This window comes from Acipenser ruthenus, chromosome 4 (assembly GCF_902713425.1).
Source record: "Acipenser ruthenus chromosome 4, fAciRut3.2 maternal haplotype, whole genome shotgun sequence".
In the NCBI taxonomy this organism is placed as follows: Eukaryota; Metazoa; Chordata; class Actinopteri; order Acipenseriformes; family Acipenseridae; genus Acipenser; species Acipenser ruthenus.
In genome coordinates this window covers 52,337,796-52,355,735 of record NC_081192.1, presented here as the reverse complement: position 1 = coordinate 52,355,735, position 17,940 = coordinate 52,337,796, and the positions used below count along the sequence as shown (strand labels likewise).

Here is a 17,940-nt window from a genome sequence, read left to right as displayed (position 1 = left end):
TATTAGCAGACACCCTTATCATATTTCCTGAACCCACCACTGTTTTGTTGAATTAAGACACTTCTCAGTGTGTTTCAATAAGGTATTTATGTTACAGAATGCCAGTAAGGAAGTAGTTAATACCAATACATATACTGTATAGCACTTACTTTTCTGGAAGCCTTATAATATTGTATCCAATAATCCTAAGAAATTCCTTCATTCCAAATAATGGGGTTGTCTCTGTTTTGATTATCCAGCAAAGCTAAATAGAAAAAACATACTTTAAATGTGACTGCCAAGACTTGTGCATAGTATCAAAGTAAGTGTTGTACCACTATTGCCAGTCACTATTCCAGAAACCTATTTTTAGGTGGTAAAATAAAGCACAATGTCCAATCTGTCCTGAATTGGTAATAAACAGATCATATCTGAGGATACCACTGCACCTGTGGGATGGATTGCTTACTCAGACATTTATCTGAAGATGGGACACTGAATTGTTTAGGGACACCAACATAATCTAGTGAGGTGAAGGACTAGGCGGGTAAAATGGGCTAATAAATTGCTTACCCTAATTGTTATGCATTCTTAGAAACTGGATACAAATTTTGGGGTACAACTTGCTGCTGTGAGACGGCTAGCTCATTAAAATAGGATTGTCTCATATTCACTTTTTTATTTTATTATAATTTGTTTTACAGATGATTCGAAATACTCATGTTTGTATTGAGTTGAGGGTCTGAGTGGAGTAAAACAAGCTCAAATACCCATCCTCAGTCATCTTTCCCAGTACATGTTGAGTCAAATATTTTTTCACACACAGAAAAGCCACTGGATATGATGATCACTTACTCAATGTTCAATGCTAGTGACAGTTTTTTTAAAGAGTGTATTTACAGTACTTACTGTACACAGCACAACACAAACGCTAATGCAAACACGTTAATCGGATTAATTTTGTGGTCAGCAACTCTATATAAATAGATACACATCCTTGGTTAGTGCACTTGAGAGTTGACTGCTTTCGCTGTTTTAGTGACTGAACCAGGATTTACTGTATACAACCTTTGGTAAATATAATATTTTCATGATTTTGTAGCTCTAAGTAAATTATTAGTAAGGTTAATCAATCGTTCAAATCAATGTTCCTGTAAACTGTAGTGATGTTAATGCTGGTAATTTTAGATATTAGTTATCAATAATAATTTTTCAAAAATATAAAAAAATAAATACAATAAATAAAATCCAAGTTTTAGTGTTAGGGTAGTAAATTGTGATATCAGTTTTATTAAGGACATCGTATGCATTCACGTGAGTTATTGAAGCAAATTCAAATAAATGTGTTTAAACGCAAAGGCACCTTGCCGATATTCAATACATAGCGTAGTTTTATTTCCTATGCTAAATGTTCAGGATTTTGTAAGACATCAAATGCAGTACCTAAACATCTTCAGTGAATGAAGTGCACCAGCGATTTACAAAATCCTAGGTGAAAATGAACTAATAACCAATTGATAATAGCCTGTTTTGTTTAGCATTTTTGTATAAGAGACAAACACTAAACAATATAAAATCGAAACTATATATATATATATATATATATATATATATATATATATATATATATATATATATATATATATATATATATATATTGTAATGTAATTGTTTTTAATTCAACTTTCAGTGAAGCTTTTTGTGTACTTATTTTTATTTACCGGTAGACTCAAACTACATACAGTCGCAAACAAAAGTAGTGACACCCTATGCTGTAATTCAAGGTAGAAGATTAAGGACAAGTATTTATTCAACTTTAATCACTTTTTAATAAAACAAAAAAGCAAAATACACAATTTGTAGTAATTTACCACAAATCTTATAAAAAAAATAAAATAATTTAAAGTATTCATTCATGATAAAAGTATTGGCACGTGTGTCTTCCTTTTGCTTTTATTAAGGTTTCAGAGATATGACCATTTATAACCAGTATGTTACATCTTGTTGGTGTTGGCAGGCCCATTCTGTCTTGTAAATCTCCTTCAGCTCAGACAACTGGGATACACAGTGTTTGGCTACAGCTTTTTTTCAGATCAGTCCAAAGCATTTAGATTGGATTGAGATCTGGTGATTGCTAAGTCCATTCCAAAAGTTATATCTTCATTTTCTTCAAGAATTCCAGTCTGCCAATCAGCCTACTAGCAGATACTTTGTATAATGTTTTGATACATGGTTGCATTCTTTTGATCATTAATAACATGAATGTCTCCAGTCCGTGAACTACTAAAACACCCCCATGATTGAACCACCACCATGTTTAACTGTAGGCATAAGGTATTCTTCATTGAAGGCTGTCTCTTTTTTTCTCCAAACATACTGTGGTCCATCTTTGGGTAAAAGCTTAATTTTAGTCTCATTGGACCAGAGAATTTAGTTGAAAAATGCTTCAAATTCATGTTCATATTTCTTGGCATTCATTAGCAGGTCTGTTTTATGAATTTTGTTTAAAAGTAGTTGGTAGTGAGGTCTACATGGGGCATACAACTTTTCTGTGTAGGTGCCTTTGGATAGTTCTGATAGTTCTAAATCTTTCTTTAAATCCTTGGCTGTTAATGTTTGATTTTTGTTAATCTGCTTGAAAGATTCTCCTACCTGCTGTAGACCTAGATTTGTTCTGTGGTACTTCTTGATTATTGCTCTGATTGTGAATTTTGCTATCCATATTTCTCTGATACTGTTCTGTAGCTATCTCCTTTGTTGTAGTTTGGTACAAGTGCTTTTCTCAAACTTGAATCTATCTCCTTTGTCTTGATCTTCATCTTCTGTGTTGCCAAAATGTTCTTTTTCAACAGATGTTGGAAATAATGACCTATTTTTCTGGCTATTGACTTTATAATACAACTTATTTACTGTTTTTCAATCAATTAATTTATTTTTTAAAATGAGTTCAATTCAATTTTTACAAACTTTAATGTAAAGGTTTGAATACTTTTGACATGAACAAATATTTGAAATTGCTTAAGGTTTGATGGCACTGCTGTGAATTACATCTGAAATAATCACTGAAAGTGTTAATTTTTGAGAACTGGGCTCGATTGTCTGTATTAAGTGTTTCAGCAAGCTGTGGTTTTAGAACAGGCGTTCAAACCTAGTCTAAAAAGAATATGTAACAATAACAATAGCAAATTATTTGTCACATTAAATGTATGATAAGATTCAGCTACTGAAAGATCAGAATTTAAACAAGATATTTTGAGATCTAACAATTTAAAAGTAATATAAACAACCGTCCTTGTAAAACATTGTCATAGAGATGGAAGTGGCATCTGATTTTCTAACCCAGACTGACAGGAGATGGTATGTTTGTGCTGTAAAACAGAAAATAATAATAAAAAAAACAACATGGCAGGTCAAATCCACCAGATGTCTCCATTTCACTGACTCAGCAGTCTATCATAGACCTGTGATGCTTTTCTATGTTGCATACTGTCTGTAACTTTTTCTCCAAATCTAAATGTATGTACAAAAAGCAGTGGACAATAGACAGCACATCTTAGCTTGTAATATTTTGAACAATTAGCATATAACAGAACTGTATACCAGCACCAATAACTGGTATATTAAAATATGTTTTAAATAAGAAATTAATGAGTGAAAATGAAGCCTCTTCTCACACTACCTGAAAACACAGAATAAGAAAGAATAATACAATTGATGTTTAAACATTGTTCTTGAAAAAAAGTTAAGATTAACATTTTGTTTTGTTTTTTTACTTTGGCAGAGAAACCGAATGAAAATGAAGTCCCTGTTTCTCTTAGCCATTTGTTTGACATGGCTGGAAGTTTCTCAAAGCAGACCCAGGGGAAAGCTAGAAGGCCTCTCCAAAGAGACCCTGGAAAGTAGGCCTATGCATCATATACTGTACTGCTTGTGGTCTAAACTGAACTTGGCTCTATCAATGCTTTAATTGTTTTGACTATTAAACATATCAGAGAACAAAATACCAGTTCTGTCAAACTAATCTGTAATTCTGATCATTCACAGTGTGGGGTATTGGTGCTCTTATATGCCAATACCGTTTTTATTTTTTATATTCACTTGTAACATTTTAGTTTTTAGTTTTCTTCTGCTGGGGATTGATAGCCACCTGTCTTCCTTTAGGAATATTACTGTACTCCCAGCTCCTGGTGATGAGGTCACCAAACCACAATTTAATAGCAAAACAGAATTAAAAATAAATCACTTTTTTTTTTATTCAGTATATATTTTTCTATTGCTGACAAAAAAGTAGACATACTTGATAGTGCTATTTGACTACTCTACAAACTGAATGCAAAAATTGAATAAAAATTAAAAACAGCATAAAACAAGACACTGTTCAAATGTCATTCAAACTCTAAAATTGAAAGATCAGATTTGAAAATCCACTGAAATGGTTTTAAAAAAGTATGAACAGCCCAAGTGGTTTTTTTTTTTTTTTTTTTTTTTTTGTTATTTAGAGTTGTCCATAGATGGAGAAAGGTTTGTGGATGAAGAGGTGAAGAGGGTTTTATTTGGTGTCAAACAGATGAAGGAATTTGTGGAACGAAATGAAGAGAAACATGAACACCTAATGAAATCTTTAAGACATAGTAGTGAGAAGAAGTAGGTAATGACACAATTATATTAAGAATAGAATGACATGGATTGTAATAAAGGATTCAGTTGTTCTTCATTATGGTAGAAGTTTATAGCTCTTATACCTCTTATACCAGGATTATTCTCATAACGAACCAGTTAATATATATTTTTTATTTCTAAAAAATGTGTTTATTTACTAAACTTCTGTAGCCTTCTTAATGGTTTCTTTGGTTTAGGGAGCTCTTCAGCTTGCTGAAGAGGTGAAGCAAAAGCTAGAGCAGGCTGAGGACCAGTGTCAAGCATCCTTAAAGGCTTCCTGGGATGAATGCAGGCCTTGCCTTGAAGACACCTGCAAATCATTCTATACCTCTACTTATCGCAGAGGCTTTTCCACATTTTCTAGCAAGGTGAGCAACAGTATCAACAGCAACTGCTATTATTTACACTGTGAAACAAACGTATGGGAGTTGTATTGTACTATGACATAACTGGACAATTTTACCTGTCTATGGTACTCATTTTCATTTTCAGACCAGTCTGATGTTCAATTTGAACTCTTTTTTCAAGTTGTTGTAGTTTTTTTGCCTTGCCTCTACAGTTAATTTGTTATTATTAAATGTTGCACAAATAATCATGAGTTCATATCAAGTTGTATTATGGTGGACTTGGCTGTATAACATCTGTTGGTCTGCAGTTGTCTTTTGTGTTGTCTTGCCAGGACCTTCATGTAAGTGGGACCATGGACTCAATATTCACTACTTATCTATTATGTGTTTATTTAGCAGACACCTTTATCTAAGGCAACTTACAGAGACTAAGGTGTGTGAACTATGCATCAGCTGCAGAGTCACTTACAATTACGACTCACCCGAAAGATGGAGCACAAGGAGGTTAAGTGACTTGTTCAGGGTCATACAATGAGTCAGTGGCTGAGCCAGGACTTTAATCTCTTGGTTACAAGTCCTTTTCTTTAACCACTGGACCACACAGTCTCCTATCTAACGTGATCTAAAAGCAACAAGTATTGTTGCTTGCTTGTGTACCACACTACCTGCAATAAACAAACCCAAGATCCAGCAATTATTACTCTAAAAGTGTCACCATATATTTATCACTGGAATCATGTGGTCAGATACGTGCTGTTTTACTTGAAAGAAACCTCTTCATCTGGGCTGCTCTCAGACTGGAGTTATCTTGTTTTTGTTTTACATTCACAGGTAGAGACTTCAGACAAATGTCACCGGTATTCATGAACTCTCATGAAAAAAAAGACCTTGTGGTAAATCAGGACTCAGAAAGTGTTGATGTGAAAGTGGTACAGATTGAAGATAGTGTTAACAAAATGATTTCTGAAGTGAGTACTCTATTCGATCAAAGCATGGAGCAGTTCTACAAGAAGCATGAGGAATATGATCAGTCTTTTCAGGCAGCCTTTTTTGATTTTGGTAGAAGAATTTTTGATGAATTTAGCTGTGATTACTGAGGCATTTCATGGACCCAAGGAGACTATGAGTGATGTGTCAGAGAAGAAACAAGGCAAGTTGATAAGGACAGATATTTATCATGTTTGTTATATTGGGTCTTACTCACATTTTACTCGTGAGTTCTTTAAGACTGTTTGGTATTTATGAAACTTTTAAAGACTAGCTAAGCCAACAGTATATTAGACATTTAATTCATCAAAAGAGTCTTAAAAAAAGTTTTTCAAATCTTTTTGATGCCTGGCACCATTAAGTTGTATTTATATTACTTGGTCATAAAAACAGACAATATAAATAAAACTTAAACCAGGAGTGTCCAGTCACAGTCCTGGAGGCCCACTCCACTCCAGATTTAACATGTAACATTATATAATTAACCACTTCAGTGTCTGGATGGAGGTTTACTAGGTTCAATTAAACAATTTAGAACGCGGTTGGAACAAAGACCAGGAGCAAGCCTGAATTAAACAATATATACGTAATAAAAAAAGAAACATATATCAGCAAATTTTGGTTTAAAATGCAGTGTAGCATATGTAACAGTAAAATGGTCCTAATAGACCGCTAGTTTTGATAGAGGAAGATGTTTATAATATGCCCTGGGACTGACAGAGAGAAATCTGAATTGTGAGCTGCAGATTATATGAAGTTGGTCACATGGCAGCTTCAGAGCAAGTGTCAATCCTGCCAGGGGGCATTGTCGCAAGGTAACTCTTCAAAACCCTCCCTTTGGTACTAGATTAACATATCTCTAATCAACTGATACCATACAGTAGCACACCTTATCCTTAATAATCTGGATCCACCACCCCTTACCTCTTACTATAATAAAAGTATTGCAAAGTGTAATAAAGTATAGTGAAAGCATGATAAAGCATAGATAAGCATTGTAAATCTGAGAAAAGTATGGTAAATCATATTTAAAAACATTGCAAACCTTGCTAAACTATGGTCAGGGACCAACTACTATAAAACACTAAACAAATACAATGTACCTATATACAGTGGTGCCTTAACTACTGTAACTTCTGTTAATATAATTAAATACCCATAAGTCATAATACTTTCAGCAATGATCCCAATAGTTTTAAACCAATATCTTAAACCTAAAATGAACCCTAGCTAACATCAAGAGAAGTTTACAATAAACTTCACACTAATCAAAACAGATCATTCTGAAATTAACTCAATTCCACAAGTAAATATTGCGATCATATTGTGAAATAATAGAAATCCTGAAGGATTTATCATTTTTAGGGGATATTTTAGGGGAAATCAGCCAGTGTCAATAGTGTGATTGTTAATGTGGATAAGCATCAGTCACAAATTGAATATTGCACAATAATGATTTGTTTGTTGTCCTTGTCTGTGTGCATATTTGATTTTTGGAATGTACAAACAGTATTTAATGTTTTCCCAACAGGAAACTAAATTAAGAATATATGGGGGTATGGCTGTCTGATAAGGATTAAAAAGCTAAACTTTTAATTACCCTAACTGAAATGCCTTTCTTTTATTTTCCATTAAGACTGCCCCAGTTTGTCTGAGCTGCACTCAGAGCTTAATGAAATCTCACACCTGATCAACTTGTCTAGCCAGCAGTATGAAGAGGTGCTCCAGATAGTGCAACATCACAGTGAGGACACAGTGAGCTGGATTAAGCACATGGCTCAGAGATTTGGCTGGGTGAATGAATTAGCCAACACTACAGTGGAACATGAAAGTGTTTTCAGCATCACAAAGGCAAAGCAGAAAGCAAAAAAAAAATAATAATAATTTGTGATGTTTTTCTTTCTTTTTTTTTTTTTTGCATAGCACATACACACACTGCCACCCGGGGGATCAATATTGTAATTGTGGTTTAATTGAATCAGACAAAGGTGTTTGTTTAGATGTTTACAACAAAAAGTAGCACGCTATTATAGTAGTGCTATTATTCCTCACAAAAATCCACTTGACCCTGTCCTTTATTAAGGCGCGGCTATGCTAATATATTGGATGTCACTCATCATAAGAACTGTACAACGACCAAACTGTCACTGGCCTTCCTCCTCCAGGCCTTCCAGGCTTGGAACATGCATCTCCAAAATCTAGAAAACTATAGTACGATGACAGTATAATGACATCCAAGGTCTAGAAAAATAACATCCCATTTTGGGTGCCAAAAGTCGATGTAAACATGTAAACCATAGAAAAAATTACAATGATGCAAGAAACTCATTTACACCCAAGTACTTTAAATTATTGTCATCCATAAGTTTTTTTTTGTAATTGGCCAGTTTTGGGTTGACATTTTTATACAAACATTCATTGCAGAGAGAGATCTGTGTTTTTATAATGATGTAGCAGCACCAATATGACTGGCTGTTGGGATGCGTATATGATGAATGCTTCCTAATATAGCCATCTTGAAACGTATTGAATTCTCATTCTGATTTCCACATCTTTGGTGTTGTCTAAACATAGGTGCTGCCTCATTCTGGTGAAGGAACCCTAAAGCCTGTTTCAGCCACAGCTGTAGAAGTGAATGTGTTCAACTCACCCACCTTCACTCTTAACGTCCCTGGCGAGCTGGAAGTAGAAGACCCTGCCTTTATTAAATATGTGGCCCAGGAGGCATTAAGGCTCTACAAAGAGATGTCCAAGTAAGTTTTTCAAGAGTAGCGTTTTTCATTCAAAGGTCTGTACCAATTTTACATGTCTTTATTATTATTTTTTTTTATTAGTCATTTAGCAGACATTTTTATCCAAAGCAACTTAGAGACTAGGGGGTGAACATTTATTTGTTCACAGTACACTGCATTCTAACTGCAAAGCTCATTGAAGCCCTGTATGTGCTTATATAACTACACTCCATATTACACTATAATTACAAAATTTAATAAACTACAGAAATGAACTTGTAAAGAAATAGGTTTAATCACTTGTGAAAGAGATGGCTGCAGGGTGGCATCAGACCAGAAAGGAACACACACAGACAGTACTGGCAGGTGAAAAACTGAAACGCTACGCTCAGCTTTTATTAAATAATAAAACAAACAAAAGATTTTAAAAAACACAAAACAAAATGGGCACGTTGGCCAAACAAACAGAACCAAAAAAGTATCGTGCTGGTTTTCAGCCAACACGTACAGCAATTGTTTACTTTAGTTTTTACCTCCTAACTCCTCACTCGTTCTCCACTCTCGAACACTCTTCTTGAACAAAGAAACCTGTAGGCTTTTGTATTCTGGCCGAGGGGTTAACTAGCTATTAATTATATTATTACCCCACGGCCATAGTCTGCACAAGTTTAATAAGGATGCGTGACTGTCAGCTAGTTAAACAATCAGTAGCTGATCAGTCACACATCCTCACGAGGTTTTAAAATTAAAAATACAAAACAACCACACATAATGGCGGTGACTTTTTGTCTGTGCCGCAAACAATAATACAAATAATAATAAACAGAGCACATTATATATATATATATATATATATATATATATATATATATATATATATAGATAGATAGATAGATAGATATAGATATATATATATATAATCTATCTATCTATATATATATATATATATATATATATATATATATATATATATATATATATATATATATATTATTTCACGGGGCGTGAGCTTGGGGGTGTAGAAGCAGAAAGGAGCAGTTAGTAGGATAGAAAGTGGTCACTGACTGAGGGCAACGATGTCGACACATCCCAAGGGTAGAGGACCCAGCAACCAAAACAGGATAGAAAAGATAGTCGCTGACTGAAGGCGACAATACCGACACATCCCAGGGGCGAAGGACCCAGCAACCGAAGACAGGATAGAAAAGTGGTCACTGACTGAGGGCGACGATGCTGACACATCCCAGGGGCAAAGGACCTAGCGACCGAAAACACATATGAGGGTTATGACTCGGGGAGCCGGGTCACGAAAGGAGATGAGAGAGAGAGAGGTACCCAGCATCTGAGACTTCTGTAAAGGGGCGCTCGTTAAACCCCTGATTGGCCGAGACTTCACACTGCCTGGGACCTGAAATAAGGACAAAGCATAGAGGTTAGTATGGGACTCGAGCATAAGTGGCCACGTCCCGAAAGAAAGGCAGAATAGAACAGCCTCGAGTGAGGTAAGATAAGAGCAGGAGATGACAGAGTATGGCCAGGGGTCTGCTCTGACTCACATGGTGAGAACCCCCCTGAAGGTAAGGGAGGTGGATGCCTAGCCCTGAGGTCGGGGAAGTGAGACTCACTTGCTCCCCAAAGGATGGACCCCCGGCACCTCATGAAATCTCCCACACCGTGAGACAAACAAAAGACAGCACATGCCAATGCATAACATAAACAAAAGACCAGAAGGACATACAGGACAAACAGAGGGATGGTTAATGATTATTAGTAGGATGTGATTATGTGTATACCTGCCGCTCAGTGGAGAGGAAAAAACCCCATGAGGCCAATTAGGGGAAAACCTCTGGTGACCCCAGTGGTCAGGAAGCCACCACTCCGGGCATACTAGCGATTTTAAAATGGGCTGCAACTATATCGGAGGGAGATGAATGAACATAAGAATCCACTGCAGAAGAGGACCAGCGCCCCATGGTTTTGATCAGGCTGTGATTGATGCTGGCCGTTGCGGCGGAGGTGACTGCACCTATACGGAATGAATGGGGTGTAGAAAGCTGAGGAGGGAGGCCTGCTCTAGAGAGGAGGGTGGAGAGGTGGGTGGAGAACCAGTGACGAGTGATAATAGAGCGAGAAGAATCGATGAATAGAGGGTCCGGAGGGGGGCAGGGTTTCCTGCTGGAGAGATATCTTGACATTACTGAGAAAGGGGAGATAGAAGATTCAGTCCTTGAGAGCTGAATGAACTGACCATGACGGAGTTGATCTGTCTTTGAGGTACACAGCCAAATTATGAAGTAGGAGTTGGAAATAGAAGCGAGGTCACATAAACAAATACCCGCTGCGAGGAAACTAGAAGCTGAAGGAACTGTGAATTCTGAAACTCTGAGGAAACCGAAGAAGGCTGTGAGGCAGATGGTCTCCATGAGTAGATCCTCGTAGAGGGAGAAGCAACCTTTCAGAAGAGTAAAGATGAGTGAATGGAGAATGTCTGTTGATATAGTCAGGCGGGAAGGTATGGCGGGGGGGGGAGCTTCTAAGGATTCCACAGAGAGTCAGGCAAACTGCTGGTATGGAGAGGATGGAGGGAGAAGGCACAGACATGATGCGGTACTGATATTGGATTCCTGAAATGTAAGATTTAATGGATGCTGGAGTGAGATGGAGCGATTTTACTTAGCATGGACAATGAAGGCCAGGATCCAGTCTTGATTGAAGGGAATAGAGTGGATATGATTATGATCGCAGAAGGTTAAGAATGCTGACCAGGCTGTAGAATAAGAAGTGCTTGAAGAAGGGGCGAGGGCTGCAGACATGTAGTGTGGAGCAGATTGAAGGAGGTTGCGGAGGGTAGGGTTCAGTCTAAAAGCAGCTGATGAAACTGTGGGGTCTGGAGGGGGTTTGGGGAAGCAGATGGGACCAGCTGACAGAACTTGGATACCTTAAATTATTTGCTTTCTAATTTTTGGAGAAATAGAATGGCTGGTAATAGCACAGGGAGAAGAGGAACCTGCTGCAGAGGTTGAACTCTGGAAGAGCAACAGGGGGTACTGAAGAGGATGTACCAAAAGTATAGGCAGGAGTGCTGGAACTGAAGGCAGGTGGAACCGAAGAAGAAGGGTTCTCCAGTTTGTCAAGACGGGCGCTGAGGGCTAGCTGAGAGTCTATAATGTGCTGGAGCAGAGTTTGCAGCTGATTAAACGTATCATGAGGGGTGCCGCTGGTGGAGAGGACGGGCAAAATGAGTGACTGCGGCAGCAGATGCTGTTGCAGCGGTGACTGCGTCGGCAGGGGGAGCAGGGCTGCGTGAGCAGGGTCTTGCGAATGCGCAGCAGGAACAGGAGCTACAAGAGTAGCAGAAGAGGAGGGCCTGACGGCCAAAGCTTGCAGGCCGGGGGGAAGAATCGGCTCGGCTGACAAAGCTTCACAATAAGTAAGAAACAAGGACATGCGATCTCCGCCAACGGGGATGGGAATTGACTTCTCAAAGAGAACTTTCAGTAGCTTAGGTGTCGTCCAATCTTTATAATAAAGCTGCGGCTGGGGCTGGCTGGCGGAACCATGCGCTTGCCTAGCTGAAGGCCGGGTGGAAGCAAGGTTAGCTGGCGGGGCGGGTGCAGTCATGAACCGGGAGGAGGAACGGGAGGTCTGACAGAGATGGACCGGTGGAGGAGTCGGAGGCAGGAACTCGTCCGAGTCGGAAGGAAAGGCGTAGGCAGAAGGCTTTTCCATTTGGAAGCAGGTAAGCTTGCAAGTATTTAATATTATTTGAAAGAATGATCTTAATAGAATTTTTTATTTATTTATTTTATTTGTTTTGGCAGAGTAATGCTTACTACTACCAGTCAGGATTCAAAACAAAAACACTAGACAGCAAAGGTGCAAGTGATCAGGGCTTAAATAGAAAATAGATACTAATTAACAGGAAATTAGAAGCCCCCAGCTCCATGCCCCCTGAACCACGCAAGCTAACATATATATATATATATATATATATATATATATATATATATATATATATATATATTGTAAATGAACTCACCCATTCGGGTTCGTTGCCCCTTTAAAAGTACGACCCAGCACACGAGAAATGGAGTTTTCAAGCGCTGACGCGCTAATTTTTAATAAACACAAAAGTAAACAAAACACAAACAAACACCTAACTCCCACTGGAGCGCTAACTAAACAGGATTTTCCCTTACTACCTTGCAGGACGGCTAAGCCGTTTACCTGCCACCAAACACAAACGCTAACACAGCACTTACTTTTTCTCACTGCTCGGAAACAGAGCACCTCTCTTCTGCTTCCTTCTACTCAGCAGCCCTGTGCAGACAAGCTGCACGTCTCAAATACCCCGGTGCGGGTGATAATTAATCAATAAACAAATTAACAAAACAATAAAACAATTAAACAAAATGTGCATCTCTTTCGCAGGGAGGTATTAACCCCCTCCCTGCTGTCTCTCACAACCCTCTATCTCACATATCCCCCCCCTTGTCTTTACAAGACACAGGCCACGAGACGGCCACCTCCTCCCCTAAAACATAACCACCCACCCTCAAGTCCATAAATGTCCTTTCTTGCCCTCTTCCTCGGGCAGGCTTGAGGGTGGATCGGTCCACATCCCGGCTCAGCCAGGTAAGGACCGCGCACCGGCGACAAGGGGACCCAACGGTTCAACAGGGGCGACCGGAGCATAGACCGTGGCACTGGAGGATGCATCAGTGGACAGAGATCTTCCCCTGGGAACCGGCGCAGTGATGTCCGATCACCCAGGGGAAGCGAAGCAGTGAACAGGGGGAGCGAAAGCGACGTCTGGCAGCAGCCCAGCGACGTCTGGGTGCTCGGGAAGAGCGGAGCAGGGACCCAGGGGAAAAGCTGTGGCCAGTGCTGCAGACTCCTGGGCTCTAGGTCCAGCGCAGGAAGGTCCGGGAAGACCGGCCGGGTGTCCTGGAGCAAGGGGTGAGGGACTGGACGCAGCGGTGCCGGACTGGACCGTAGGGGCGGTGGTCGGGGCTGTGGTGGAGGTGTGCTTTTCACCTCCCCCCTGGACTCCGGAAGCGGCGGCTCCTCCCCTCTGGGCTCCGGAAGCGACGGCTCCTCCCCTCTGGGCTCCGGAAGCGGCGGCTCCTCCCCTCTGGGCTCCGGAAGCGGCGGCTCCTCCCCTCTGGGCTCCGGAAGCGGCGGCTCCTCCCTTTCTGGCTCCGGAAGCGCCGGCTCCTCCCCTCTGGGCTCTGGCAGCGGCAGCTCCTCCCTTTCTGGCTCGGGAGACTGCGGAGCTGCGCTAGCCTGCTCCCACTTTTGGAGTAACAGCTCCAATTCGGTTGGCTCCCTTCTTTTCTGCGGTGCCAACCCCATCTCTCTCCCCCATCTCTCAAGTTGCTCTCCTTGAGCAACGGCATTCTTCGTGATCTGCTCGATCATTTGTAATAAATCCATTTTCTCTGGGTCGTAGGGGCGCCCACACTTTCTGCCACCATATGTAAATGAACTCACCCACTCGGGTTCGTTGCCCCTTTAAAAGTACGACCCAGCACACGAGAAATGGAGTTTTCAAGCGCTGACGCGCTAATTTTTAATAAACACAAAAGTAAACAAAACACAAACAAACACCTAACTCCCACTGGAGCGCTAACTAAACAGGATTTTCCCTTACTACCTTGCAGGACGGCTAAGCCGTTTACCTGCCACCAAACACAAACGCTAACACAGCACTTACTTTTTCTCACTGCTCGGAAGCAGAGCACCTCTCTTCTGCTTCCTTCTACTCAGCAGCCCTGTGCAGACAAGCTGCACGTCTTAAATACCCCGGTGCGGGTGATAATTAATCAATAAACAAATTAACAAAACAATAAAACAATTAAACAAAATGTGCATCTCTTTCGCAGGGAGGTATTAACCCCCTCCCTGCTGTCTCTCACAACCCTCTATCTCACAATATATATATGTATATAGGGGCGGGACACTCTGCCACACATGCCCCCCTTGTGCGCAGCACACATGGCCTTAAAGGCCACGTCCCCCCTTAAAAACCCAGCAGTCCAGGTCAAAGTCTTGGGCCAGGAAGGGAGGCTTCAATGGACCTATTGCTGGCAAGGCAGTCAATGCTCCTGCTGGCAGTGGCAAGGCTGACCTTGCACAGGCCGGCTCCTCCGGCCAAGGCAATCTTGCGGCCACCCGGCTGCCTGACCTCTCCCCCTCCCCTTCTCTGTAGCCGGCAGCTCCCTTTTCTGGGGCTCCGGCCACAGTATTTCCTGCGGCAAAGCCCGGCTGGCAGCGACCCCAGGCGACAACGCGCAGGCATCCTCGGGCAGTGAAGCCAGGAGGGGAGCCCCTGGCACAGACTGCGACAGCGGACCCTCGGGAGGCGACGGCGGCAGCGGGAGTTCCACTTCTCCCTCGTACTTTGTAATACTTTGTAATTCTGGCGCTGGAGACGGCAGCGATGGCTCCTCTCCCTCCGGCGCTGGAGACTGCAGCGACGGCCCCTCTCCCTCTGGCGCTGGAGACGGCAGCGATGGCTCCTCTCCCTCCGGCGCTGGAGACGGCAGCGATGGCTCCTCTCCCTATGTCGCTGGAGATGGCAGCGGGGCTCCTTCCATATCTGCAGCCAGGTAGTTGAGCACCATGGCTGCGATGTCTGGGAGGGACGCTGGGTGGTGTTGCTGCTCCCAGGCGCCCCAGCGCTCCCCATCCAGTACTCTCCCACTGGCCCTGCAATGCTGTTGATGTGCTTGCTGCTGCTGTTTCCTCCGGCCACTTCTTCCCATTTTTATTATTTATTTTTTCCCCCAGACAAAACAAAAAAACTTATTTTGAAAAAAGAAAAAACCTGCAGTATTCCTGGCCTGACATTTGGAGGTGCTGTATCCCACGATGACACCAACTGTGAAAGAGATGGTTGCAGGGTGGCGTCAGACCAGAAAGTAATACACACAGACAGTACTGGCGGGTGAAAAACTGAAACGCTACGGCGTTCGGCTTTTATTAAATAATAAAACAAACAAAAGATTTAAACAAACACAAAACAAAACGGGCACATTGGCCAAACAAACAGAACCAAACAAGTATCGTGCTGGTTTTCAGCCAGCACGTACAGCAATTGTTTACTTTAGTTTTTACCTCCTAACTCCTCACTTGTTGTCCACTCTCGAACACTCTCCTTGAACAAAGAAAGCTGCAGGCTTTTATATTCTGGCTGAGGGGTTAACTAGCTATTTATTATCTTATTACCCCTCGGCCATAGTCTGCACAAGTTTAATAAGGATGCGTGACTGTCAGCTAGTTAAACAATCAGTAGCTGATCAGTCGCACATCCTCACGAGGTTTTAAAATAAAAAATACAAAACAATAACAAATAATGGCGGTGACTTTACGTCCGCGCCGCAAACAATAATAATACAAATAATAATAAACAGCGCACATATATATAGGGACGGGACACTCTGCCACATCACTTTATTAAGTTTGACAATCATGCATAACACATTTGTTTAACTGATCTGCTTAACATTGGTCTGATATATAAAAGTTAAACCACCCTGGTGCAATTTGAATTGTATTACATTTTCAATTTGAACTTGCTATGGAATCATTTTCTAGAATCAGCCTCTGTGCATCTTCATTATCAGCCCCTATGCATCTTCCTATTTTTCTAAAAGCAGGAGTCATCAAAAATAATTTGCAGCTGTTTTTTTCAGGAAGGATGCACCCTGAAGTGATAACAACATGAACACTCGCCCTGGTTTGACATGTGGAAATGAGAAGATTTAAGAATACATTTCATCTTGGCATTTTACAGGTTTATAAATAATGTTATAATCTGCTAATTAGATATTGCTTAAGACATGTTTGTTTTTACTAAGTTTATTACCTTGCTTGCTAGAGATGGCATGCAATATAATTTATAACTACCGGAAGAATAACAGGAAGTGTAAATCTAATGTACACAAATGTCATCTTTGTCATCTTATTGGATAACAACAATATTTTTGTAAAATTGCCTCACAGCAAAAAGATGTGTTTGATTGTTCAATTTTGCATGTAGCTATCTATCACAATTGCTTTTAATTAACCTGTGTACTAGAGCCAAGATAATATAATGCTGTATGTTAGTTTCTTTCCAGATGGGCACATTAAATTATAGTTGCATCTAAATAAATACAGAGCTGGTCTCTTTTATGCATTGAGAGGAACAAGAAAAACTTGTTTGAAATTACCGAGAGTCTCTATACACCTCAAAGAGTTTAGCTGTTTTTACCATGTTGCAGCGGCAAAACTAAATCACTTAGAATTACCATCTGTACCAGTATCAAAAGTCTGAAACTTTCTTACCTCAAATGTAAAAAAAAACGTACATACCTCTTATACACAATGAGATATAAGTCATCAAACTAAGGTAAAATTGTTAATCTTCTTCTTCTACTTCTTCTTCCGTCTACTTTTTAAGGGTGTGCAGCAACTATTCAAACAGAAAAGCTAAATAACTGGACATCTTCCACATGTTGGTCAATGTCAAAACATACCAGGGTGTGCAAGCAGTTTGATATCCACACCATTTATATTAAACAAATTATTTATGTTTTAAAACAGCACATATCGCAGGAAAAAAAAAAAAAATACTGTGGGTTGAACTCACAATATGACATTCTTGCAGAGCACACGACCTTAGCCCGCTGCACCACTGCGCAGTTGTTGAAATGTGTTCATTTTTTAAGCTTATATCCAAGCCTGACCAGCTTTCGCTGAAAACCTGAATGTGCTTCTCCAGTCTAGAAATTTTCGATTTCCTGTTTGAAAGTTTCTAGTTTCCTGTTTGTTTGGTAGATACCATAGAATGGAATTGCACATGTAGCTTCCTTGTCCAAATCCACGTCAATTGACATTTATATACCTATATAAAAAATACAAGTTTCATGTAAAAAAAAAAATAAATAAATAAAAAAATTGCCTAAAATTAATAGCGCATCTGTGACGGGGGACTGCCCCGTCTTTATGAACGTGGTTGGGACTGGCAGGGAGGGGGTTAAATTCCTCCCTGCCAGGAAAACATGTGAGAATGTGGCTGGAGCCCTAATTGAATAATCAGCCATTATTGATTAATTGGGCTCCAGCCACAGGGGATAAAAGCCAGGGGAGCGAACGGGCCTGGCTAGGGAGAGAGTTCTAGAAGGAGTAGAGTGGTTTTGTGTGTGCTGTGTTGTTAGTGTTGTTAGTGTTGCAAACCAGTGAAGGCAACG

At 40.4% G+C, this 17,940-nt stretch overlaps 1 protein-coding gene across 1 annotated transcript; it reads left to right on the top strand.

The window, feature by feature from the left end:
• Positions 1-978: 978 nt before the first annotated feature.
• LOC117400033 (clusterin-like protein 1) lies at positions 979-17,906 on the top strand. The gene is given in 6 exon segments (XM_059022536.1): positions 979-1,052; positions 3,761-3,878; positions 4,479-4,627; positions 4,836-5,006; positions 8,547-8,725; positions 16,402-17,906. Coding segments are annotated over 5 exon segments (624 nt in total). The 5' UTR covers positions 979-1,052; positions 3,761-3,769; the 3' UTR covers positions 16,418-17,906.
• The last annotated feature ends 34 nt before the right edge of the window (positions 17,907-17,940 follow it).